The 24,557-nt window shown below is 43.2% G+C and overlaps 1 protein-coding gene across 9 annotated transcripts in view; it reads left to right on the top strand.

Annotated features, from left to right (window-relative positions):
* Positions 1-19,334, top strand: part of LOC142057723 (alpha-ketoglutarate-dependent dioxygenase alkB homolog 3-like) — a 122,687-nt gene extending 103,353 nt beyond the window's left edge. For 6 of the 9 annotated variants that reach the window (XM_075094301.1, XM_075094304.1, XM_075094299.1 and 3 more), the window contains 14 exons: positions 4,642-5,255; positions 6,741-6,800; positions 9,485-9,555; positions 10,093-10,162; positions 11,326-11,392; positions 11,852-11,949; positions 12,520-12,597; positions 14,593-14,693; positions 15,406-15,495; positions 16,508-16,553; positions 16,688-16,829; positions 17,846-17,988; positions 18,371-18,524; positions 18,743-19,334. In XM_075094301.1, the coding sequence (XP_074950402.1) occupies positions 4,642-5,255; positions 6,741-6,800; positions 9,485-9,555; positions 10,093-10,162; positions 11,326-11,392; positions 11,852-11,949; positions 12,520-12,597; positions 14,593-14,693; positions 15,406-15,495; positions 16,508-16,553; positions 16,688-16,829; positions 17,846-17,988; positions 18,371-18,524; positions 18,743-19,041 (2,033 nt within the window). In that variant the 3' untranslated portion in view covers positions 19,042-19,334. Of the gene's footprint in view, positions 1-2,449; positions 3,510-3,585; positions 3,715-4,641; positions 5,256-6,740; positions 6,801-9,484; positions 9,556-10,092; positions 10,163-11,325; positions 11,393-11,851; positions 11,950-12,519; positions 12,598-14,592; positions 14,694-15,405; positions 15,496-16,507; positions 16,554-16,687; positions 16,830-17,845; positions 17,989-18,370; positions 18,525-18,742 lie in introns of those variants that run through there. The other 3 variants (XM_075094303.1, XM_075094300.1, XM_075094305.1) reach the window with 3 other exon arrangements.
* The last annotated feature ends 5,223 nt before the right edge of the window (positions 19,335-24,557 follow it).

Genomic DNA, 24,557 nt, shown 5'->3' with positions numbered 1-24,557 from the left:
CTAATTTTAAGGCTTTTAAATATTTTTTTTTTTAACCTGCTGTAGTTACAACAAAAGCATTTATTGTTACCATCTGACATTTAACTGGGTTGCAAGGCCTCCGTTGGCTTCTGTGAAAGTTTTCCCTACCAAAACCACCATGATGGTTGTCATGCTTCCCAGCTGAAGGCCTGATATTCAATAGGCCCCTTCCACTCCGCTATCAAATGTGCTGTAAATAGAAACTTCAGCTTCCAGGGCTTTCATTTCAGTGCCGTCTGCAACCACACCATTGAGCTAGACTCCAAATTTAATAAAAATTTATTTTGAATGTCATTACTTATGGGAACTGGCAGGACAGCACAGTCCCCTACTCCCTCTGTAACTGTGACACTCAGCTGTCATCTGCTGAGATGAAACCAAGGTGTGAAATTCTCTGAGAATAAGGAAGGTACTCAATGGCAGCATTTGGCTGGCATTCCTGAGCTTGCTGCATGAAAAGGAAAGCTAAAGAGGGTTTTTTGTCAAATGAGTGTTAAAAGAATTAGCCAGTTGTCTTAGGTACGTCAAGTTAGGTGGCATCTACGCTTCTGTCTCTAAAATAGGTGTACAAACCAGTTCAGAAAATAAAGTCTTTCTTTTTGGTTTTGTGGTTCTTGGTGGCTGGCACTGTGCACATTTCAACACCATCGCTTCTTGCACTTTGGCAACACAGCCCCTGGTAGTTTTCTCTTTCTATCTGAATTGGAACAGCAGCTTGAAGAACTGGCATCTCAAAATATCTCAGCAATATAACAGCACATGATACATTTGTTCTCAATGCTATGCATGCCTGACAAATGATTGTGAGGGAAGCTCTTAAATTAATTTTAAAAAATCAAGTTTCCCTTTCAAGTAGCATAAAAAGGTGGAAACAACTGAACCATGAACAGCAGTTTGGGATTAATTATTATTATTTTATATCACAAATCTAGGCTTCATCCCTTTTAATGCTTGCATTTTGAAATAGTGGCTCTTTCTGAAGCCAGGGCGTATGTTGAGTTACTTTTGAGAATGTTCTACTGTGGCCTGGCTAAGTTATAACAGGTATAACAGGCTGCAGCCAGGCTCTCAGGCTTCTTTGAAAAGCTTTTTAAAAAGACTATTCCATGCTGCCTTTAATCTGTTTATATTTACTATTGAACTTCTACCATCGATGGCTCTATTAATTGTTGCCCTGATCTTTGCATACTCCAGTATGCAGTCAATGTAAATGTCCTTACATAATTAAGACCGTATTTGTAGAACACAGTGCTGTTCCCATGAAAAACTCTAGGAAAATAAAACCATGTCTGTCTTATGGGGGTGTGGAAGTACAAACTCTATTTATGCAGGCCACTGGAAAAAATCCAAACTACTATCTGACGATAAGTTATTAGGAAAGGTAGTATAATTTTTAAAGCCAAATCTTGTCTCTTCCCCACCCCATACAGACAGTATTCAAAGTATTTCACAAAATATAATGAAGATCAAGATTTTTTTTTCCCATTTCACAGACTGAGAAATGGAATCAGAGTGGCCATGAATGATTTATTAAAATCCAGGAGGAAGTTAATACGAATAGGATAAAAGCCCCACGGTGCTGCGATGAAACTCTTTTGATTGAAAAGGAAAATTGTGAAACTAATGTGTCCTTCACAACCTGTCCACTAGCTGTGAGAACTGTGGTACAGGATATGGATGCACTGTGTTTCATTCTGTTTTTCTCATAAATTACTGGTTTTATGTTCATACTTACTGCCTTAGGGCTCAGTCCTTATCCTGCCGGGCTCAGGATTGAAACTGAAATTTCCAAACTGATGGACCATGGTACAACATGCTTCGCCCTGCAGTGTGGCTTGAGGCCATCATCATAGCTGATGCGGCAGGACAGCTCTGCAAAGACTCGAGTTCTGCAGTTGTAGATCTCTGTAGGGGAATTTGACCTGGTGGCATAGAGGGAAAGGAAGAAATCCTGCTCTCTGCAGTCCTCCACCCTGTTCAGGGATGTAACAGAAGACCGGGGGTACTTGGAAGGATTTGAACTGTGCAACCAGCTGGTGGGGGGTGGTAAAGAGCGAACTGATGTGACGTCTGGTCCCTCCGTACCTGCTGCTTGCTCAGCGTTCTGGCTGCGGGAGGGACGGTGCCAAACGGGGCGCCCAAGCCCTTCGCTGCTGCCGGGGAGCACAGGCAGTGCTATGTCCCCCAGCCCTGCCCGAGTGGCCCGGGGGCTGCCGGGGACAGCCGCCAACATCCCAAGGCCCACCAGAGACACCCCCCGCCCCCCCCTCCGCCCGTTAAAGCGGGCCCGGGGAAGCAGCTCTGCGGGGGTATCGCTTTCTTCACCGGCGGCTGCCGGGCCGGGGAGGGGCCCTGGTCCTACCGAGGGCTCCCGACTCGCTCTGGGCCAGTGATGGCGGGGGGGGGGGGGGGGGGCGGGAAGCCAAGCAGTGCCAGGCGGGGACGGGCAGGCCTGGCACGACCCCGAGAGATCAGCCAGCACCTGGCACGGACTAAATTTATCCCGGAATAAGGCTGCACGCATGTGCGTCACCCCGGATGTGATCATGCCGGCCCGGCTCCCCGCTAGCTCGCTCCGCCCGGCTCTAGCGGATGGGCTAAACCGAGCTGTGCCGAGCCGGACCGTGCAGCCCGTTAGGGGCTGGGGGGAGGCAGGGCCGCCCGGGCCGAGGTGCCAGAGCCCCCTCTCGGCGGGGGGCCCGGCCCCCCGGACCGGGCCAGGCCGGGCTTAGCGGCGGGCGGGAGCCCCGGCGCAGCCCCCTCCTCGGCGCCCCTTCCCGCCGCTTGGCCCGGCCCTGGGCCCGGTGGCCGCCCCCGGCACACCGGCACCCCCTGGGAGACCCCGGGAACGATGGATTTTCGGGGGAAGAAGTACGAGCGCGGCAGTAACTGGTCGGACCCCGAGGTCGTGGAGCTGCTGCAGCTCTGGGCCGACGAGTCGGTGCAGATGGAGCTGGAGAGCTGCTTGCGCAACCAGCATGTCTTCAACCGCATCGCCGAGGTGCTGCGGGAGAAGGGCATCCACCGGACGGGCGACCAGTGCCGGGAGAAGATCAAGAAGATGAAGCTGGAATACCGGAGGATCAAGGATAACAGCAAGGCCCCGCGGGGCGGCCGGACATGGAAGTTCTACGAGGTGATGGACCGAGTGTTGACCAGCCGGCCGGCACTGGCCTACAGCTCCCTGAGCGGCAGCATGATGGCTCAGCAGGTGCTGCAGGGCAGCATGGTGGAGAGCTACCATCACCAGTTTGCCTCCTCGGCCCTGCCCTTTGGACACGCCCAGCACCCTGAACTGATGGAAATCAAATGTGAGGAGGTGAACTCTGATGAACACTGCTTGACCCCAGAGCCCCCACCATCCATGTCTTACCAGCAGGGTTCCCCTGAAGAACATGAGATGGAGAGAGCCTTCTTGGAGAGGGCCCAGAACGACTCTCCCATCTCCAGGGTGGAGATTCCCATTGAAACCAGTGTTTCACCTTCAGGTAGGGATAGCCTTTTACATTCCAGCATAAGGTTTCTGCCCGGTTTCCCAGACAGATTTTTTTTTTTCTGGTGCAGAGATAGACACCTGGTTTTTGCACTGACGTTTGGATCCTTATTTTTCCACGTCCCAAAAAGCTTTAAAGTAGAAGGCTGGTATCGGCATTCATAGTCTTCTGGCCATTCCCGAAACGTATCTTGCAGCAGGTAAATAAAATCTAAAATTACTGTGCTAGGCTAAATGTTGTGTATGAGATCCAAAGGGCTGGCATGCCTGCCGTAAGCCAGGCTAGGTATCTGTTCTAGATTTCTGCATATAATGCTGACAGTACTTACCTTACTGAAAAAAAAAAAAATTGCATGCTTTTTGGTAGCATTTGAACATCACCAGGGCTGTCCGTGGTCCTCATGCTGAATTGTATCAGGAGACCCCCTTCCACCATGGCTACACCGTAAACCTGCAGGTGAAACTTTCCTTGCGTTCTTTTAAAGTATATTCCGGATCTAATCTTTTAGGACACTCCACAATGAAGGATACTTGAGAGTAATCATTGCCTGCCTTTCTAAGCTATTCATTAGGACTTGGAAAGAAGATATTTTTGAAAGTCACTGGCAGGAAGAGCATATCTGTTTACAAGAGATGAGACTCCTGCACTGAAAGTGCAGTTGGCCGTTGCTTGGCTGCCAGGAAGGGTACAGTCTGGAAATCCTGCAGATTTCAAACCAGTCTAGGACAGGCTGATGGAAGAGCACAGCATGGTGGGGAAGAAGAGAGACGATAGCTGGTGTGAGATTAATGTCTGAGATCAGGAAGAAATGCTAAGTCCTCTTCGCTGTGGTGGTTGCATAGTTAGTCCAGTGGAGGGAGCGGACAATTGTTCAGGTTGATTTGGAGGCCGAGTATAGGGCAGGGGCTGGCGGCATGAGGGGATGCCCAACATGTGAAGTTAAAAACAAACTTCTAAAAAACTCACAAACTTCAAGACATGCCTGATAGGTTTTACTTTGGTTTTCCTGCAAGACTTATAGTAGATCAAAGGGTGTTTGCTAGGAGGGGCAGGGGAAGGCAGCAAAGCACGTCCGTGCCACTTGCTGCATGTTTAAATTTTCTTCCTTGCTTTTACATATTCACAGGTTTCAGTGAGCCCAACATGGCAAACTCATCACGGATCCAGAACGTGGTTTCCCGGCCTGGCTTCTCCACCTTGCATCGGCTAAGAAAAAAGCGGAAAGGCCAGCGTGTGAAGGACCCGCTCGATGATCTCTTGCTGAAGACCCTGACATCTCAGCGGGCCATGGAAGAGCGCTTCTTGCAGATGGAAGAACGTCGATTTCAGCGAGATTTGGATGTGGAGGAGCGCCGGATGCAGCTGGAGCAGCGCCGGTTTGAACTGGAGCGGGAGCATGAGTTTCGCATGTTCAATGTCTTTGCTCAGATGCTCAGCATCCTAAAGCAGAGCCATAGTGGCTCCTCCTCCTCCCTTGCAATGCCCCGGGGCTTGGACTTCAGCCAGGCACTGTCCGAAATTACGGGAATGGGAGGAGGAGGGGGCGACTTGCAAGAGATGAGGCCTCGGCCGCTGAGCGAGAGGAGGGTTGACATGCACGGCTTCTGTAACCCCAGCGACTTCCAGAGAAGCCCCTACCTCTCTGCTCGTGGCAACATTGCTAACATTTTTCGTGGCTCCACTGAGGAAGGGTACAAAGCTTATCATGCTGACAAATATGATGAAGACAAGAACCCCAATGTGAGTGAGAACCTCAAAGTGTTTTCCTGGCTTTCTTGCTAGGAAAAAACTTTCTTAGAGGTTTGCTGACAGATACGCTAAAAGCATGGGGTTTGTTGGGTTTTTTTTAAATCTCACTAATGCATTGCGGGTCAAGCTGTTTGTTTGAGGAAGAGGAATAAAAAGTAGCTTTGAAGATCATCTGTGTATCAAAGATAAATGCCATGTTCAGCTCAGGTTTGCATGCTCCAATATCCCTATAGGGGAAATAATAGCAGTAGTAGGCCTTGAAAGATATAAGTCTGCAGGAACAGAGCGCGCTCCTCTTCCTCCTTTCACCTCATCACCTCTGTTGCCCACTGAAGACCATCTCTGATTATCTGATTATATCTGATTATTGCAGGTGTTGGGTGCAGCAGATGCAACAACTAAGTAGTAGACTTTTTTTTTAAATTACTTTTAATTAACTTTTTTTTTTAACACTTTTTCTGTTTACCCTTGGCTGGCCAATTTTAGGTAGCTCATCATAGCCCCCTTGTGGCACAAAGGCTGAGTGTTAATACTTCATGGCAAATCATTACTGAGTAACAAGTATAGTAAATATAAATAATAATTTATATGCGGATTACTTTTAAATAGATCCTGCATTCAAACAGTGAAATACTTGAAACTTAAAAGATGTTTTATTACTAGCCCTGACTGTAGTGAAAAGTGGTGAAAACTAGATTTTTAAGGTAGAAAAACACAGTAAAGTTCTTGATACAAGCTGCATTATGAGGCACAAACCGCCTTTTCTCCCCACTGTTGTCTATGTAGGAACTAGCTTTTTAGAAAAATGACTAAAACTGGACTTGTACTTTAGTAACATCATAAACATAGAGTTGCTTAGATTTCATTTTGCATTTTAAAAAATTTATTTACCCAACCTCTTCCAGTAGTGAAAGTGTGCTAGTAGATTTGAACTCTGCACAAGCAGGACCAAATCCTAAACTGGAACTGTATAGTTGTCTCTCCAGGAGGGAAAATTTATTGTTTAAACCACTTCTTATGACTACACGTTTCTGTGGATTCTGAGCAAATCAGTGGAGTGGAATGGTAATGAGTGATAAACAATTTTAGATGAAGAAATGTATCCAAAACCTTGTTTAAAATTGTGGCTGAAGGGTAAACCTCAGTTTTCTCAGAACTGTTTGAGGGTTTCTTTTGTAGTTAGATATATACCGGTGAGTGAATCAAGATTAAGTTAAACATATTCTGTAAATAAGTATAACCCATTAGTACACGTTCATTTAGACAGTTTATTGACTCAGAAGCTGAGTGCCTGGGACATACATGTAAACACACACACACAGATATGTGTCTCGAGTTATATATAGTGAAGATTATGTGAACTCTGTTTTGTCTTTTCCTTGATGAGCTTTTTGGAGGCAATTCAGTGAAGTGATATCTAAGGTGATGTATACCCATGTTTTTTGTGTCTGTAAACAATTTTTTTTCTTTTTCTAGGGTATAATAAACTTTGGCACCAGTGAGAATAAGCTCTGCTTTGACCTGATGTCTAAGCGGGTAAGTCCTATCCCAAAAAGAAATACTGAATTTGCTATTTAGTTCCTCCACAGTGCTTGCACTTTCCTACAGTTGTTGCTGTTGCTCAGGTTCCTTTGGTAAAGTTTTTCATTGTGAATTTTTTATTTGTTGGAATTCACTTTTAAATCCAGCTATTTGTACATTTATTTATGTTATTTTTCCAGGAGGAGAGGAACAAGGGTGTTTTTATGTTCCTCTTCATGATGGGTTTTCCTTTGGGGATGCACTTGGCTCAGAAAACTAAATGAAAATAAGATGCATTTTATTTTCTCTTGCTGACAGTAGTTGATTTAATACAGAGGTTTTGAGATTAGTTTTGAACTCTAATTTCAAGGATCTTCATATCTGTCCATTATAAAGTCACATGATTTGGACACCCGGTTCTGAACTTAGCCAAAATGTGTGAGGGTGGCAGCAGTGAATGGTGGCAGCCCTTGTGATCTCTCGAAATCAGACTGGGTCAGCTGCTACCTGCTTACTTTTTTCAGTTGCACCAGAGAGAGGCATGAAACACAGCACAACTCAAAAAGTAGAAAAAGTCAAAAGAAAACAGCAGAACCATGCTGTAGAGGAATGTGTCCCAATTCCCCTAAAAATCACTGCCCAGGTGCAGCCTGCGAGGCAGGCAGGTGGCAGTTTCTCCTACCTGAAGTTGTCTGTGGGGAGGGATGGTGGCTCAGGGTTGGACAGTCGGCCTCTGCAGTTTGAAGTTCACTGTTGCTCCTGTTCCCCCAATCCCCACCCTCAAAATGTTCCTTGTTTTATTTCTGCCTGCCACTCCACTGACTCGGGGGGATGCTACCCCACCACTCCGCCTTCCAGCTAAAAGAACAGGTAAGGCAGAGCTGCCGCCTGCACAAAAACGGTGCCTTCTAGGCTGCATAGGTGGTACCTTCCTTCCTTCACTGTCCTTTTCCCTTAAAACTAACACCAAGCCTGCAGTAAGTAGTGCACAGAGAGATGGTAGTCAGCTGTATCTTAATTAGCCTTATGAAAATGAGTTACGGCTTCATTGGCTATAGTGAGATGAGCCATCATGCTGTGGCAAGAAGCTGAACAAAGATACTGTTGCCAGCTTCTCAGTCATTGCACCCTGGAGCTACGGGATGGATTTGCTGAATGCAGCACCAGCTGGGACTGCAGGCAAATAATTTGTTGCTGTTTGAGACAATAAATACTTACTGTTTCCACTGAATAAAGTGATGTATCAGATTACTGCCTTCAACTTTTGACCCTTAAATTAGAGAATATTTTGTGGCGTGGGATCTCAGATGGTCTTTGTTTCAGCTGGCCCATCTAGTTTCCTTAGCCCTTAAAGAGGGGAACACTTAAAGGTGATGCATTATTATTGCGTAGTCATGTTTGGCCAAGTCTGCTGATATGTTTTATGTTGCATTCTCTAGATAAGTTTAGGAGAGAGATCTAAGGAGGCACAGTTATGTGCTGCATAGGCTTCAAGAACATCTACAGATGAATAAAGGAACTTTAATCCTATAATATCAGGTTGTAATTCTACATGGGGTAAGGACAGTATCTTTAAACTCCAGAGCTTGGCACCAGTTATTAAAACACCAATACAGAATGTTGTGGTTCTCAATGTGGTTGAGAAACTTTCACACTGCATGTTGAATTTCCCTCCTTCCTTGCACTGTCACCTTCTTGTCGTGTTGCCCCACCCTCACCTTTTTTAATATTGACTCATAGACTTGGTTGCCATTAAATATTTGGAAGGTACATTGTGCATAATATTTGTTCATTCCCTTCTTGTTCATGTAAAATGTCCTTTCTGCCCCATCACCATTGTGCTTTCCCTCGCAACTTCATAGAACTGGATTATGTGAAACCCTTGATAGTTACAACCTTGAAAATATTTAGATAAAATTATTGTGGATACTTTATCTAAATATAAACATTAAAAGGGCTCCACAGTTCAGGTGAATCTGTCTTCGAGATCAGAATGGACTCCTAATAAGGAAGAAAGTGCCTGCTCTGAGGAAGAATTACCAAGAAGATAATTTCCTTTTTCTCCTGTCTTTTGAAAGCTCCTTGTTAACATTTATCAAAACTTATCAGAATTATAGATCTGAAGGAGCTGCAGTAACTTGGAACCGAGACATAAGTGAAAGCTAGAATTCATTTAAAAAATAATATATTGAAAGATTATTAAAGAAAATACATGTCTGACTGTGATTCAGAATTTTTTCTGTCTCTGACAGTCTAGACCTGAGCTTTCACAATTGGGATTTACTTTCCAGCTGAAAGCTCTTGTCCTCAGAGCTTGGGCAAAACGCTCTTTGGGACTATTTGGGTTGCTTCATTTGCTGAGACAGCCTTCTGCAGGCATCTTGGTTATGAGCATCACGTCTATTGCCCATTCTGCGTCCTTTTGTAGATCTCCGTGCAGTTAAGTGTTGGCTTGCAATAACTTAGCAGAAGCTCATACTTCACATAACATGAAGTTACCACTGATTGGTTTGCTGGTCCATTTCCAAGCTGCTTTAATTTTGATGGTCAGTGGCTTTCTCAGTCCAGTTTTACAACTGTTGAAGTTGCGTGTGTGCGTGTATGTCTATGCAGGTGTGTGCCTGTATGTGGATCCTGTCTATCTCCATGTTTCCAATACCAGTGATCGTGCTTTTAATGGTTCTTCTCGTTGCTCCCAGCTGACACAGACAGATATGAATCTGATGGAGCCTCCACTGCTTCAGTATCCTGACTGGAAGGGACATATGTTGTAAGTCTTTTCCGTTATGCTTCTCTTTTTGACTACTTGTCTGATAAGCAAAATGGATGAATACAGACCACTTCTGTTACTACACTCACTAGTTAAAACTTTTCTAGGCCATTTAGTAATCTTTTTCTTTGCAAAAACCGTAAATTAGCTGCCCTACCAGTTCATCCTGTTAAAAATCCTTTCACGTGAGAGAAGATGCAAATTTTCTAAAGCAAAGACAGTTTTTAAAGCACTGTATACATTAACGAATTAGGTAACTCCAATTTTGAAACATAGTGAACACTGGGGACTTTAATCCTTCTCTTCTGTGCTTCGATTAAAGCTCATCAGGAATGTATGGACCATTATAGACTATTGTGACACCTTTGACATGTGTAAAAGTCATGTCTGGGGCGTGGGCCTGAGCTATCCTGTTTCCTAGCTATTTTTACCAGACTTTACTGTGCCCTGGCTTTATTTTCCTGAGATGTGGACCTGGGGAAGGCCAGCCTCTTGGAGAATAAGCTGAATCAATATTTGCTTTTGTGTCTTTCTCAGTTTACGGGAGGAAGTGGCTCGATTTTTGACCTATTACTGCAAGGCCCCTGCACCTCTTAAGGCAGAAAATGTGGGTAACCCACTTTCCATTGGTGTCTATTCTAATGTATTGCCATTTGTTGTCACACAGTTGCAACTTCTTTTTTTTTTAAAACGAATTATTTGGTAAGATGACAGCCTTTTATCATGTAAATGAGATTGATTCATAGCCATTTCAATAGCTTTTCATGCACACTTCAGCCAAAACACTCCAGGTCTACTGTATGTTTGCCTCATGCTTTACTATTGTGTGCCAACTCCTCGTGGCAGTGCGCTCAGTGGGGCTTTCTGTTTTCATCTCTTTACTCAGCTCTGGGACCTACTGTGCCTGTATCCCTCAGCCTTATAAAAAGTGCCCATTGTTTCAGCTGAGTTTAATTTCATCCCCTTCTGCTGTTACACCTTCAGGACAAAAGTCTGTAATGGACCCAAGAGTAGTTTTAGCCTGTGAAAACAGACCTTTCCAAACTTTGAGGCAGTGCTGTAAGGAAGGAATCAAGACCCAAGTCTCTGCAGGACCTGCTGACCTGGGGGAGATGCAGGCTGGGCACAGGTACCTGTAGAGTTCAGGGACTCCTGCCTCTGCTGAGTGCTGGAGGCAGCAGGAGCTGGTGCAGCCATTGCTTTTCTGCCTGCAATAATTCAGCAGAAGCCCATACTTCACATGAACTGAAGTTACCACTAATCAATTTGCTGACCACTGCTTCTCCAAGGCAGCAGATTCTGTCTGATACTTGGAGTGAAACTCATGGGACCTGTGAGCAAGTCTTCTACAAGCAGGAGTCAAACCTGCTCCTGTACAAGACAATGGTTCCTACTTTTGCACAAATTTGGCAGGAGATTGGAGCTGCTGTTACCACAAAGAGACAATACCACATATTAGCTGATGAAAAGTAGTTTGCTTTTCTAAGAGTTCAGAACTGCTCCCTGATTTTTTCCCTGCTCAAAGCCTGCTCTTCTTCTAAATTGCTTATTAGAATCAAGAACAGCACTGGGACGAAGTGTCTCTGAAGTAAAGAACAGGTTTCAAGTTATTTCTGGTAGAAGTGGGATTTCAGTAGGAAAGTTCTGGGAATATCTGTACCAGAGAATTGGGGATAAAATATATTTCAGTAGTATGGTCAGAAATTATTATTTTAAAGTGTTGTCTTTCTATGGACAAATTTATCACTAGCCTCTCTCTTTCTTCTGTAGGTGATTGTTTTAAATGGTTGTGGCTCTTTATTTTCTGCATTAGCTACAGTTCTTTGTGATCCAGGGGGTAAGTGGATGGTTGGGAGATCTTTTTAATGTTTATTTTTGCTGGGAAATAATGTGTTACTCTGTTTAAATATTGTTTGATGGAAGTGAAGTAGTGGAATTGACATTGGCCTACTGCAAAGTTCTTGTTTCCTGCAAGACTCTGCTGTGAAATTCATCATCTCCATGGTCTGCAGATGTCATGCACTCACACTTGGTGCCTTACCCTGTCTGACTTCACTGTTTTCATGGTGACCTGTTTTAGTTTGTTAGACTAAACGTTGGCTATACTCATGTTTACCTGGGTTCTTGCAGACGATTAAAGAATTAATGTAAAAATAAAGTGGAGGAAAAGGCAGTAACATTATGGTGTTTCCAGAGGGCACAGCTGTAAAAAAGCTTTCACGTTTAGCTGAAGTACATTAGAAGAGAGAGAAGGACTGGGACCTGTTGATAACGAATTTTGTTTTCTCGGTTCCAGAAGCTGTTCTGATTGCTACTCCCTTTTATGGTGGTATTACCCAGAGTGTCTTCCTCTATGGTAATGTCAAGCTGGTGTATGCCTATTTAGACAGTAAGGTAAGACCTGCGGGAAGGGAATACCAAACTCTGTAGTTAAAAAATAATTGACACTCGAAAGTGCTGAGCTTTGGGAACTTCTGAAAGCAGTCCTCAGAACAAGGATAGGCTGCAGCCCGTGGACATGTTCCCAATTTATTGCTGGGAAACTGGGCACATAATTTGCAAGAAAGTTGTTTGAGACCACAAATCTGGATTCCAGTCTTGTTCTTTTCTTGTATCTTATTCCCAATAATGGCTCTTGAGATTTAAAAAATGGCCATTTTGAGCCTTGGAGGCAGAAGTATGTACTGCCCTACTAAAGATGGTCCCAGGGGTGGAAGAGCACATGGAGATCTTACATTGTTTTAGTTATTTGAGGATAACTAGAGAATTCCCTGTGTGTGGCCAGCCTATGATGAACTTTTTTTTATGTATTTATTCTCTCTGTAGTATAAAAGGATAGGAAGATGGTTGCTGGGTCGTTATTGTTGGGTTGCTGTTTTCTTTTGGGGAACATTTCCTAGGTGATTGGCTCATGGCAGACTCTATAGAAATAACTTGGCCTTTTATCTTTGTGATGTCTTTCAGATTACTGGAACAAGCACTCGGCCTTTTCAGCTTACAGTGGAAAAACTGGAAAAAGCCTTGCAGGATGCCCGGGCAGAGGTGAGTTTAGCTGAGCTTCACATTACCAGTTAAGTCTACAATATGTTTGAGGCAGTACATCCCAGAAGTGGCCTGAAGACCACAACATTTTCAAAACCTAGCACCTGGCTTTCCAGTTGTCATTGTAGACGACCTGAGATAAGGCTGCTTGCAAACTCAGGGCAGTCTTAGGGGGAATCCCACGGTGTCATGTCTGTCCAATTTTGGTTACAGCAGAAAGGATAAACCAGGAGTACTGGACCATTCACAAAGCACTGGAACCCATTCATATCACAACTTGCCCCGCCCCTGCTATATTTGGACATGCACTAAGAAGTAGGGACTGCCCAGGGTTTTTTTTCTTCAGGAAGGCCAGCTGAGTTAGCCCAAAACTGACTGCTCTACACAGTATCACAGAATCACAGGTTGGAAGGGACCTCAGGGATCATCTAGTCCAACCTTTCTAGGAAGAGCACAGTCTAGACAAAGATGGCCCAGCACCCTGTCCAGACAACTCTTGAAAGTGTCCGATGTGGTCGAGTCAACCACTTCCCTGGGGAGATTATTCCAATGGGTCACTGTCCTCACTGTGAAAAATCTTCCTCTCATGTCCAATCAGAATGTCCCCAAGAGCAACTTGTGTCCATTCCCCCTTGTCCTCTCCATGTGACTCCATGTAAAAAGGGAGTCTCCATCTTCTTTGTAGCTGCCCTAAGCTTAAGTACTGGTACATGGTGATGAGATCCCGTCTGAGCCTCCTTTTCTCAAGGCTAAACAAACCCAGTTCTCCCAGCCTATCCTCATATGGCAGCTTCCCAGTCCTTTGATCATCTAGGTGGCCTTTCTGTGGACCCCTTCCAGCCTGTCCACATCCTTTTTGTATAGCGGGGACCAGAACTGTACACAGTACTCCAGGTGTGGCCTGACAAGTGCTGAGTAGACTGGGATAATGACTTTATATCTGTTGGTGATGCCCTTTTTGATGCAACCCAGCGTCCTGTTGGCCTTCTTGGCCACAGCAGCACACTGTTCACTCATGTTGAGCTTCCTGTCCACCAGGACCCCCAGGTCCCTTTCCACAGAGCTGCTCTCCATCCAGGTGGATCCCAGTCTGTACTGCACTCACGGACTGTGTTTTCCCAGGTGCAAGACCTTACACTTGTCCTTGTTGAACTTCATAAGGTTCTTGTTGGCCTGCTCTTCCGGCCTATCCAGATCTCCCCGCAGAGCAGCTCTCCCTTCCAGAGTGTCTACTTCCCCACTCAATGTGGTGTCATCAGCAAACTTCATCAGGCTACACTTGATGCCATTATCCAGATCACTTATAAAGATATTGAATAACATTGGGCCCAATATTGTAGTGCAGTAGTGCAGATGAATCCACTAAGAACACTGAGAGGTTTTGCAGGAGGGAGAGAGGTGCAAATCTAGAGGGTAAATGCCAGATGAGTTTCACCTTTCTGAAGAGTTAGTCTGTAAGTTTGGACATTGTCCTAAGCCCTATGTAAGTTTAGCTGCATCTTTTCATCATTACCAGATCTGACATCTCCAGCCAAGTGTGCTCTAAATGAGAACAGTTTGGATCCACCTAGCTCAAATACCTATCTTTGTTGCCCCATTCATGGGCAATCTTCAGTAATTTGTTACTTCCCAATTACCCATACAGCTCAGAGAATGTTCTCTACCATGCTGAGAATGTGTGAGAGCGCCTTTCTCGTTGGCTGACCAGATGGCAACGGTTGTGGCAGACTCCCTCTTTTCAAAATCATAGATTCATTCTATAATCTTCTGCTCAGTTCACTTTGCAAGTGATGTAATTGAAAAAAAATCTTAATTTGTGGCTTAAAGTGTTCTCATACAAATCTAACCTTTGAGGTGAAAAGTCATGGTTCCCTTAAGGGAAAAGTAATTTCCCTTAAGGGGAATCTTGTGTCACACTCACTGCTGAAGTAGAGGGACTGAAAATTTATTTCATGATGGGTACTCTCTTAATACTGCATTATTTGTGTTCTGCAGGGTGTCACTGTAAGGGCCTTAATTCTTCTCAATCCCCAAAATCCCCTTGGGGACATCTATTCCTTGTCAGAGCTACGGGAATACCTGGAATTTGCTAAAAGGTATGTCAGTTTGGAAGGCTGAGGCATCCTGAGTCGGATACAGCTTCAGAATCTGGTAGACTACTCGCTGTCCCTGAATTTATCTGGGAATACCTTTTAAGTCGGGCAAACAGTCTATTCCTCCACACAGCAGCACAGCAGTGATCTTAAGATGGGAGGCAAGGGGACAAGGGAACATGGACCGTGCTGTCATCTGGAGTGGCAAAGCAACTTGCATCAAGAAATGCAAGTTTTATTTGTTGGTAGTCCTAGCAAACATGATAGTGCTGTGCTTCCCTGGTAAGAAGCTGAGTTCCTTTCCTCTCAGTTTTTCTGTATGTGCAAAGACAAAGAAATATACAAGTATGGGTTCCCAGCTTCATCATGGATCATGGATACTCTCTGAGATTCAATGTCCATGTGATTCTGAGTGGATGATAATAGAACTTCTAGATGGGTAGTACATACAGGAATTAATTTTCACTAGTGTGTTGGAAATGACTGAATTTTTATCTTGTTATATGGTTGCAGTAGGTGACAGGTGGATATATCTTAAATCACTTCAATGTACGCATAATAGACCTTCTGAATTGTGAAAAAAAAAAAGCTTTACTTCTGCAAACCTTAGTGTCCCTCTGCTTTGTACAAAGTGAGTCTCTGCAGGCCTGAATTTATTTCTGCTTCTAAACCAGAAGCAGCCTTCTTTTGTAATCTCCATTTTGTCCTTTTGCAGACATGAATTGCATGTGATAGTAGATGAGATCTACATGCTGTCAGTTTTTGATGAATCGGCCACGTTTCACAGTGTCCTAGGCATGGACAGGTAAAATGAGCTCCTACTTCCCTGGCCATTTTCCAGTGACAATTCAACGTGATGCCTTGCTGAGAACTTGTGACTGGAAGTTAAGTCATGAGCTAGCAAATTCTGAATCTGCCTTATGCTGATTTCTTCTTTTTTTTTTTTTTTTGTGATTTCTGAATGACAAATGCATTTTGCCAAATACAATCTAGCAAGTAAAAAATGGTAGTTAGTTTTCTCTCGTGGTACACTTTTCAATGTGTGCTTTGGTATTTGCTTGTGACAGTCCCTAAAACTTGAAGCAGATGTCTAATTTGTTGAGAGGCTCTTCTTCCTACCTAAACATTGTTACCTCTTTCCCACATTTCTGTTGATACCTGTAAAGACTTTCTGTTGCTGTTTATTTTTTTTTCATACAGTAGTCATGGATCACAGTGTTATTACAGACTGGAGAATGGGTTTTATTAGGTGTCGATTTAATGAGATGAAAAACTTTTCAAGTCTCGCCTTTTAAAAATATGGTGTGTTTTTATGTTTGGGTTTTTAAAAAATGTCTAGTTTTCACCATTTTTCTTTCAATTTCTGCAAGGAAATAAAATAAACTTGGTTAAGTGTTAACTCAGTGTTGCTGGGCTTGAATGTACAACATTGCAAAAGAAGAACTTTGTCTCCACACCATTGGGGTTTGAAAGAAAGAAAATTCCTTCTAGTTCTTGGCAAATACATTGGCAGATGCCTGATTTCTAGCATTATATGTACAAGCTTCATATGTGCAGGAAATCTACGCATGAAATGTAGCACTTGCAAGTATCTGTATATCTGAAATATTTAAAAATTGTGTCTAAACCTGGTTCCAGGGAGTTCCTAGCTTCTAAAGTTAGGTCGGATTTGAATTTTCCCTACTTGACTGATGTTCCATGCTGCACTGTCTGTCATCGTGTAATGCCACCTCTCTGTTTCTGCAATGCTGCACTGGTGATCCAAAAGCTTCAGCACCTATGACACTAACTGCCCATCTGCATCCTTCTACATACAGATTGCCTGATCCACAACGGACTCATGTGATGTGGGGAATAAGCAAGGTGAGTGCTGGTTGCCATCGTGAGGTGACTTCCTGGCTGGTAGGGTTGGCCTGGTGTCCTCAGGTTCCTCATGCTGTAGTAATAGGACCCTGGTCTTCCTGTGTAATAAAGTAGTCTCTCCATGTCTTCTGCAGGATTTTGCTGTCTCTGGGATTCGTTTTGGTACTTTATATACAGAGAATCAAGATGTTGCTAATGCAGTGGCTTCTTTGTGTTATTTCCATGGGGTTTGTGGACCTGTCCAGCACAAGGTTGCACAGCTGCTTAGAGACAGAGGTGAGTCAGTAGCTCCATGTATGGTCCTCTGCTGTTCTGTGTGTATTGGTACCTGGGGGATCCTCTCCCCTTACTTTTCCAAGTGGTCTGCTGTTTGTACAGCTTAATTCTGTAATCCTGAAGCTGCCCGTATAACATGAGGCTGATAGTTCTACAGAAAAGGACCATTTCTGCAGAGCTCCTGATGAGCAGAATTAGAGGAGCAGCTTTGAAGAAGTCATAGCTATTTGTATAGAAATAGCCAGTGTTGTGTAGAACCAGATGAGCAAAGACAAAGAATACAGGCTTGTGGGAGGAGGAAAATGGAACTGTATTTCTAGCTTTGCCCTGGTTGGAGTGCTAACAGTCCACAACTGGGCTATGAATGTAGGGAAACATCCTCAGGAAGGTCAAGAAGATACTCTTCTGCATAGACATGAAACTGCTAAATAGTTCTTGCCCCTCTTTTTGCTATTTGAGGAAACGGAAAACAAGAAAAGGAGGTGAGGGGTGAAATGGAAAAAGGTACTGTGGGTGTTTTGGAGACTTGAACAGATCTGAATTAGAGAACAAGTCTTATGAGGAGTAGCTGAGGGAGCTGAGGTTGTTTAGCCTGGAGAAGAGGAGGCTGAGGAGAGACCTTATCGCTCTCTGCAACTAGCTGAAAGGAGGTTTTAGCGAGGTGGGGGTCAGACTCTTCTCCCTAGCAACAAGCAATAGGACAAGAGGAAATGGCCTCAAGCTGCGCCAGGGGAAGTTTAGGTTGGATATTAGAAAAAAATTCTTCACCGAAAGGGTTGTCAAGCACTGGAACAGGCTACCCAGGGAGGTGGTGGAGTCTCCATCCATGGAGGTATTTAAAAGAATGGTAGATGTGGTGCTTTGAGGATATAGTTTAGTGGTGGACTTGGCAGTGATAGGTTAGCGGTTGGACTCGATGATCTTACCGGTCTTCTCTAACCTTAACGATTCTATGATTCTATGAATTCTTTCTATAGTTTGTGATATTTTTTTTTTCTTTATCATCTTCTGGTCAGACTGGATCAACCAGGTGTACCTGAGGGCCAACCATGCCCGCCTAAAAGCTGCCCATACATATGTGACAGATGAGCTGAAGACACTTGGGGTTCCTTTTCTCAACCGCAATGCAGGCTTCTTTGTCTGGATTGATTTCCGAAAGGTTGGTAGTCTTAGGAAGGGAGGCTTCTCCTGGGGTGAGGGCAGGCATGTGGTGCAACTGTATCTAGAGGAAGGTTCAATATTGTGATAAGCATTTTGTTTTAACAAATCTTATGTCTGATAAGCCAAGGGAAGGGCTGCCTGGTATTTCTGCCCATTCTTTTCCTTTCGTCTGTCTGTGTATTTCCCTCCTTGCAGGAATCTTACTGTTCTCAAGCCACTTTCCTCCCCATTTCTTCCTTTATATCACAACTGCTGTACTTCAGAGGTAAAAGGTGTTTCCCCTGGCCTTTGCAGACCTCATTGGAATCACAAATTCATGAGGATCTAAGTGATTTAGCCTGTATGTTACTAACCTCTGGCCCTTCTGCTGACTCCCCTAGTACCTTAGGACAGGCACATTTGAGGAGGAGATGCTGCTCTGGAGGCGTTTTCTGGATAACAAGGTCCTCCTGTCCTGTGGTAAAGCCTTTGAATGCAGTGAACCCGGATGGTTCCGCATCATCTTTGCTGACAAGACCCATCGGCTACAGTTAGGTGAGTAATGTTTTCTTCTCTTTTTCCTCACACCAGAACTTCTGCAGCACTGTTTACTCCTCTCCTTAATCCTAAACTTATCCTATTATTATCCTCTTGTCACCTCTGGCTTTCTTTCCTTTCCTTCTGTCCTCCATATTCTTCTGAATCTTGACAGACTTAGGTACACTTGTGGTTTAAACTAATCCAGTAGTGTTTCTCTCCTTATACCACTGCAGGTATGCAACGGATCCGCAAGGTTTTGGAAGAGCGGGAGCAGGAAATACTGGCTGAGGAGAAGGAGCAGCCTTGTCAGTCAGATCAGGATGGCAAAGCAGATAGCACAGATGAAGTAATTTTTGTGTCCCGCCACCAGGAGCCTACTTGTGCCAGTAGCTCCAACCTTGGTGACCTCATTGGCCTCTTGCAGCAACAGATGCGTTCATCCGACTGGCTACAGAAAAACACAGCCGAGCAGTTTGCACAGGAAAAGCCAGAGATCTATGATGTGTTCAGCAAACTGGTGGGGAAGCAGTAGGGGTCTGCGTACCTTCAGGGAATTTCCTGAGCAGTGACTGACCCTGGGCCCCTAGCAGCTCAGCAGTGACTTCCAGCAAATAATATATTTTCTGTATAGGAAGAAAATCACTTTGTAAAACCCCTCCTCTCCCCCCTGTTTGAGATCTCTAATTTGTATTATATAGGTGCATTCCTTGGATTGGGGTGAGGGTAGGGAATGGTGGGGGTCTTGTTCGCCTGCTGCCCCCGTCCTGTGACATCACTGTATTTTGTATTTCATTTCTAATGAATATGCTCTTAACTCTCTTATAAGGTCCTGTGGTGTCATTTTTTTATGCTTCTTTCACGCTTTCCAGGAAGACGGAGACTTGAGATCATTGAAATGTATAAAGTTTCCCTTTTCCTGAATGATGATCAGATGTAACTATTTCAGGGCCAGAAGATGACTGCTTTCAGAAAGAGGTGCTTTTGGGAGATAGAACCCAGTGCCAGCCCTAACTTAGCCTCAGCTAAGGGTAAATAAGCATGTGTATGGGTTCATCTGCATGGGTGGGGCTCTTAGAACCATGGTCATCTAGCCTGAGTTCTGTAAATTTTGTGTTGGTTTCCAGTCTAACTTCAGATCACACAGTATCCAACACCCTTGATCGGTGAAATGCCTGTCCTTGTTTCTATCTTTCTTTTTTGTATTCATATAAATAAACAGCACCCACTGGCCTCTTGGCACAGTGTCCACAACAGAACTAAGAACGGAGAGGCGATTGAAAGTAGATATTCTTTCTGCAGCCTTCCTATTCCTGGAAGTCCATCCCTTCTGGTTAGCAGTGAGGTATATTGGCAGGACAATGCAGAGAATGCTGCTTCTGCCACCATGCTAGGTGTACCTACTTTAAGCCCACAGGCTTCCAAGGTGGCATCTTCCACCATTATCAGGATAATTAAGGCAATTTTTTAGCTACATTTGTCAATTTGCAGGGTGATTTTTTGACTAAACAGTATTCTTCAGTCACCTCTCCTTCTTCTCTTTTCCATTTTAAAAGACACTGTTTCCTGTATGATGGTGATAAAGTATTTTAGATGGAAAGCTTCTTTCACAGATACAAAGCTCTTTAATTTTGGTACTGTAAAATTTTACGTATCTTAAAGGAATTTAAGCTGGTTTTGCTGCATACATATTAATCCATAATTGAAGGAAATTGCCCATGAAAAGTGAATGGAAGTGTGCCTTTCTCCTCCTGGAATTTGTTCTAATAGTAATCCTGGTGGCATTATGGAATGTGTTTACATAATGAATTGGAGAGGTGAAAGATAAAATTTAGGCTAAATTCTGTGCTGTCAGTTTGGATTCCAGCAGTTGGAATTTGCTGATCACAGGTGAAAAACTGATTTCTACTCCTCTGATCAAGCCTCAAATATGAAATTGGAAAGGCAGGAAAAAAATCCATGGTCCCATGAAATACATGCATCTTGCTTAGATTACTTCTCTGCAGATAATTTAGGAGAAGGGCAGTATTGAGACTTAATAGGAAATTCAGATTATTCTTTGGTTCTATCCTCAAGTAAAACAGCTCTCATTTTACAGCTACTTTGTGAGGTGGGATGTCAGTGATTGATGGCTCACAGCAGTACCGTTGGCGGCTCTGTTGGTTTTGTTCTTGGGCATCATAGATTTGGGCAGACGGGCACATCAGAATGAGTGACAAAAGCATACATCTATATCATAAACCAAATTACCAAGGCATAGGTAGCAAATAATTGATGTGACTGCACTTTGATGAGCTGATGGTGGAGAACTGGCTGGACAGTGAGAAGGAGAATCTGACCAGGGGCTGAGGAGAAGATGGTGCTGCCCGTGGCAGCTGCTAGAAGCAACTGGTCCTTCTCTCAGATGCCAGCGATGAGGCAAGGTGGTGAGGTGATTGGTAAGATGAATATAAGGGCTAGTTATAAGCATCATTAGCTTGGCATTTGTCCACATACAATATTTTGAAGTACAGATTTTGATTATTGTAATTTATTTTTCATTTGCTCTTGGGTGTCTACAAAGAAAGCTATAGCACAAGACAGGTCTCAAAGGAATGGGAGGTGAGATGTACAGCCAAAGCACAATGGACTTACTTGTTTGCCCCCTCTTATTCATGTATCCCAAGGAGGGTCTGAGCAATGAAAATTTAGGGAGAAAGCTCTTTGAAATGGAGAACCAGGTAAGACTGTATAGGCATTAGTTGAAGTGGTGTTTTAGGGAACTCCTATAGCAAAATCAACCATTAATTACTCCTAATTTTCTTTTCTTTTGGTATTCTGGTCACTCCTATGGTTTGAGTATGTTAATATACAATAGTAACAATTAATATAGTATGTTTTTCACCCATAGATGTTTACTGCTCAGAAAGCAGGTTTATTGTACTGTCTCTGTGTGGTAGCAGCTAGTAAAGCACACCTCTCTGTAGGAAAGAGGGTGTAATACACTTTCAAAATCCTCACAGCTAATATAATATGGCTCACAGTAATTTCAATCTGAGCTTGCTGTAACACAAAATAACAGGACAGCCACACACTTTGTTGAATGGAATATTTTCCATGTTCTTTTCAGGTTTAAGACAGGCCTGAGGAGCTCTCCACTGAGGAATGTTAGCTTGGTCACAGAAAATCAAAATATAACTGGAAATAAAGCTAGAGAGAAACATGATGTTATGAGGCTGCTGTTGGAATAAGCAACGTTCATTTGGACTGTACAAACCCCATAAATTTTGAAAATCACCTTTACTGGTTGAAAAGAATTTGTAAACATTTAGAAAGTCCTGTGTATGTGTTTACAGAAGTTAAATCAACTCTTATTTGCTGTAAGAATACCCTGACAGAAAAAAACACAGGCTCTGCCTCTAGAAATGGTTTGTTCCTTCTGCTTCCTCCATGTTAGATGTCCTCCCTTATCACAGTTTCTCATCATTATTATTAATGGCCTTTTTTTTTTTCTGTGTGGCAAATCTCTACAGAAAAAAAAAGATAGAGAAATTATTAAGGACTGTTCCCCCCCATTTCTTTCGTTTTACCAGTTTGTCCAGCAATAGGCAAACAGAGCAGTACCTGAAATGATGAAGCTACTCATCTATGTTTTTTTAATTGCTGTGTTTAATCTAAAATAAGAAAAGCCATCAAGATGAGTATAACACTGTGCCTTCATTGCTTGTGTCCATTGTAACTAAACAAGATTATAAGCTCCGCTTTGCATACAATTTTTGTGTTGAGGTTATAATGAATTTGAGCACAGAGGGCATCCTAGATGGTTTCATGGTCCTTGCCATGTTCCAGTCTCTCTTTCTTTTTTCCCCCTTCTCTCTTACTCCAGAGAAATGTTCAGTGTTTTTAGGTTAGAGGTGGGAATTTCCTGTATAGCACTGCTCTCGGTCATAGAAACTTCCCTAGCATGCATTTCAGGTCTACCCTTGATATGTCCATGTTTGTGGGAGGGGAGAATCTGTGAATTATTAACGTGTTACATTGCAGTTAAGTGAACAGCATAGGTGCGGCCCATTCTAGATAAATATTTATGAAGGATCATACATGTTTAAGGAAGAAATCTGTGAAGATGAGTTTTCCCTTAAAGAAACTGAATAGACCCCAAGCAAAATACCTCTAAGGCAAAATATTCACTAGTAACTTAATAGTTCTCTACCGTAACTGAAGAAGGGCAGCTGCTCAAATGTACTGTATGATAGATTTTTTTTTTTTCTAAATAAATGCTAATACATCTACAATGCAATACAACGCTTAATTGTTGTCTTTATTAGAATGCATCCAACAGAGTGTACAGCTGGGCTAACTGATGTGTGCTCCCCCCATCACCATAACCACCTAGTTTCTTAAAACCTGCCTTGGGGTCAAATTATCATTTATATTGACAATTTCTCTGCAGTCCTCCTCCAGTTACTTGGTTACAGAACCCCTCTGTTGCTCTTCTGCTGCTGGCACAGCAGTGATTTCATTTCATCAGAGAGATGGCGGTACACAAGGGCTGGATAAAAAAACCTTCTCATGGAGGAAGTTACATGAATCACACCCCTTGAAATTTCTGCATCTAAAGTATCAGGCGTGCAAAAGAATAAAGCTGCTTTTGCACTTTTAATTGCATATGCAGCTATTTTTGTAAGATGGGCTGACCTAACAGGTAATTGTTTTAGTTCTTTCTGAACCAATGCAGACTGCATCATGAAGAACAGGGCAGGGTAACCTACAAGGATTTATATACAAGAGGATGTGCATTCCATCTAAGAAAACCAGAGTGGCAAGATACACTCTTTCTTCATTCCAATTTATGCTTTATTTATTACCAATTACATAAAACACAGGCAACTGACCAATGACAAGATCCTAGATGGTCTGCAGCCAACAAATGTACTAAAGAGTCTGAGATGGTTATAAATGCTCTACTTTTTGTCCTCAGTTTGCTAGGATTGGTTATTTTTAGCAAATAGCCAGTCGACCTTATCAAAATGAAGAATCAAAAATAGTCTGGAAAAACACTGCAAGGGAAGGCTATTTTTAGCTCTCTCTCCTCTCTATTCCCTGCTGCTATCCAGCAAGGTCTGATGGCACAGCTCATGCATGAGCACTTAGTTATTCTAGGCAAATGCTTGTCATGACCCATTCTTTCCCTGAATACCTCACTGCAGAAAGTATTCAATTGATTAAAGGTTAATGCATCTGCAAACTGTGACAGCTGAAAGCTTTAGGGTGGGGGGAATGCACACTGACAGGGTGTTTCTATCTGCATGTTTCTGCCACATTATAGTTTCTTTGAAGAGAACACTTGCCTAACCGAATTGCCTCATGTCTCACATCCTTCAGTGGGAGCTAGAGCAGCAGACCTCCAAAGTATATTTACATTTCTTTTTCTTTTCAGTTCAGGAAAACAGTAGAGGATGTAGAGTTACCAACATCAGGCAGATCACTGCATTGACCAGCGCCATCAGTCACAAACCAGCAGTACTGGAAGTATATGATGGGCTGGCTCAAGATGTAAAACCATGCAATTAGCTGCTAGATACAGTTTCTTGATCAGACTAAAGATAAACTCAACTAACGTAAATTAGGGTATTGTTTGGTTGTAAGACATAAACCAAAATAGTGAACCAAGGCAATGACCTGGCTGTTACGGTATCCTGCCTTCTCTTGTGCTAAAAACTCTTTCATTTAGTCCAGTACCTTTTGTACTGGTAATAGTCAGACAAATTATTCAGAAGAAAAAAAATGAGCTATGGTTTTTTAGTTATGCTATGCCATAGGTTGAAAATAAGGTGGAAAAGATGTCCCCAAACCATTAGTTTCCCCTTCATATTTGCCTTTTAAAATGACCTCCTTTTATGACAAAGGTGTTTTCAGAATGTGCTGCTTCCAGCACTGATTGCATAAGGTGCACCATAATCTCATATGCAGCTGCTTTACGTGTGTGGAGACACAGTAGCAGAAGGCTGTCTGACTGTTTCTTTCTCTTCTGTATACTGATCATCCCAGCAGAAAAATACATGATGGTGT

Source organism: Phalacrocorax aristotelis, chromosome 5, assembly GCF_949628215.1.
Source record: "Phalacrocorax aristotelis chromosome 5, bGulAri2.1, whole genome shotgun sequence".
Taxonomy (NCBI): Eukaryota; Metazoa; Chordata; class Aves; order Suliformes; family Phalacrocoracidae; genus Phalacrocorax; species Phalacrocorax aristotelis.
Note: the sequence above shows the minus strand (reverse complement) of the source record. Positions and strands in the feature narration are given on the sequence as shown.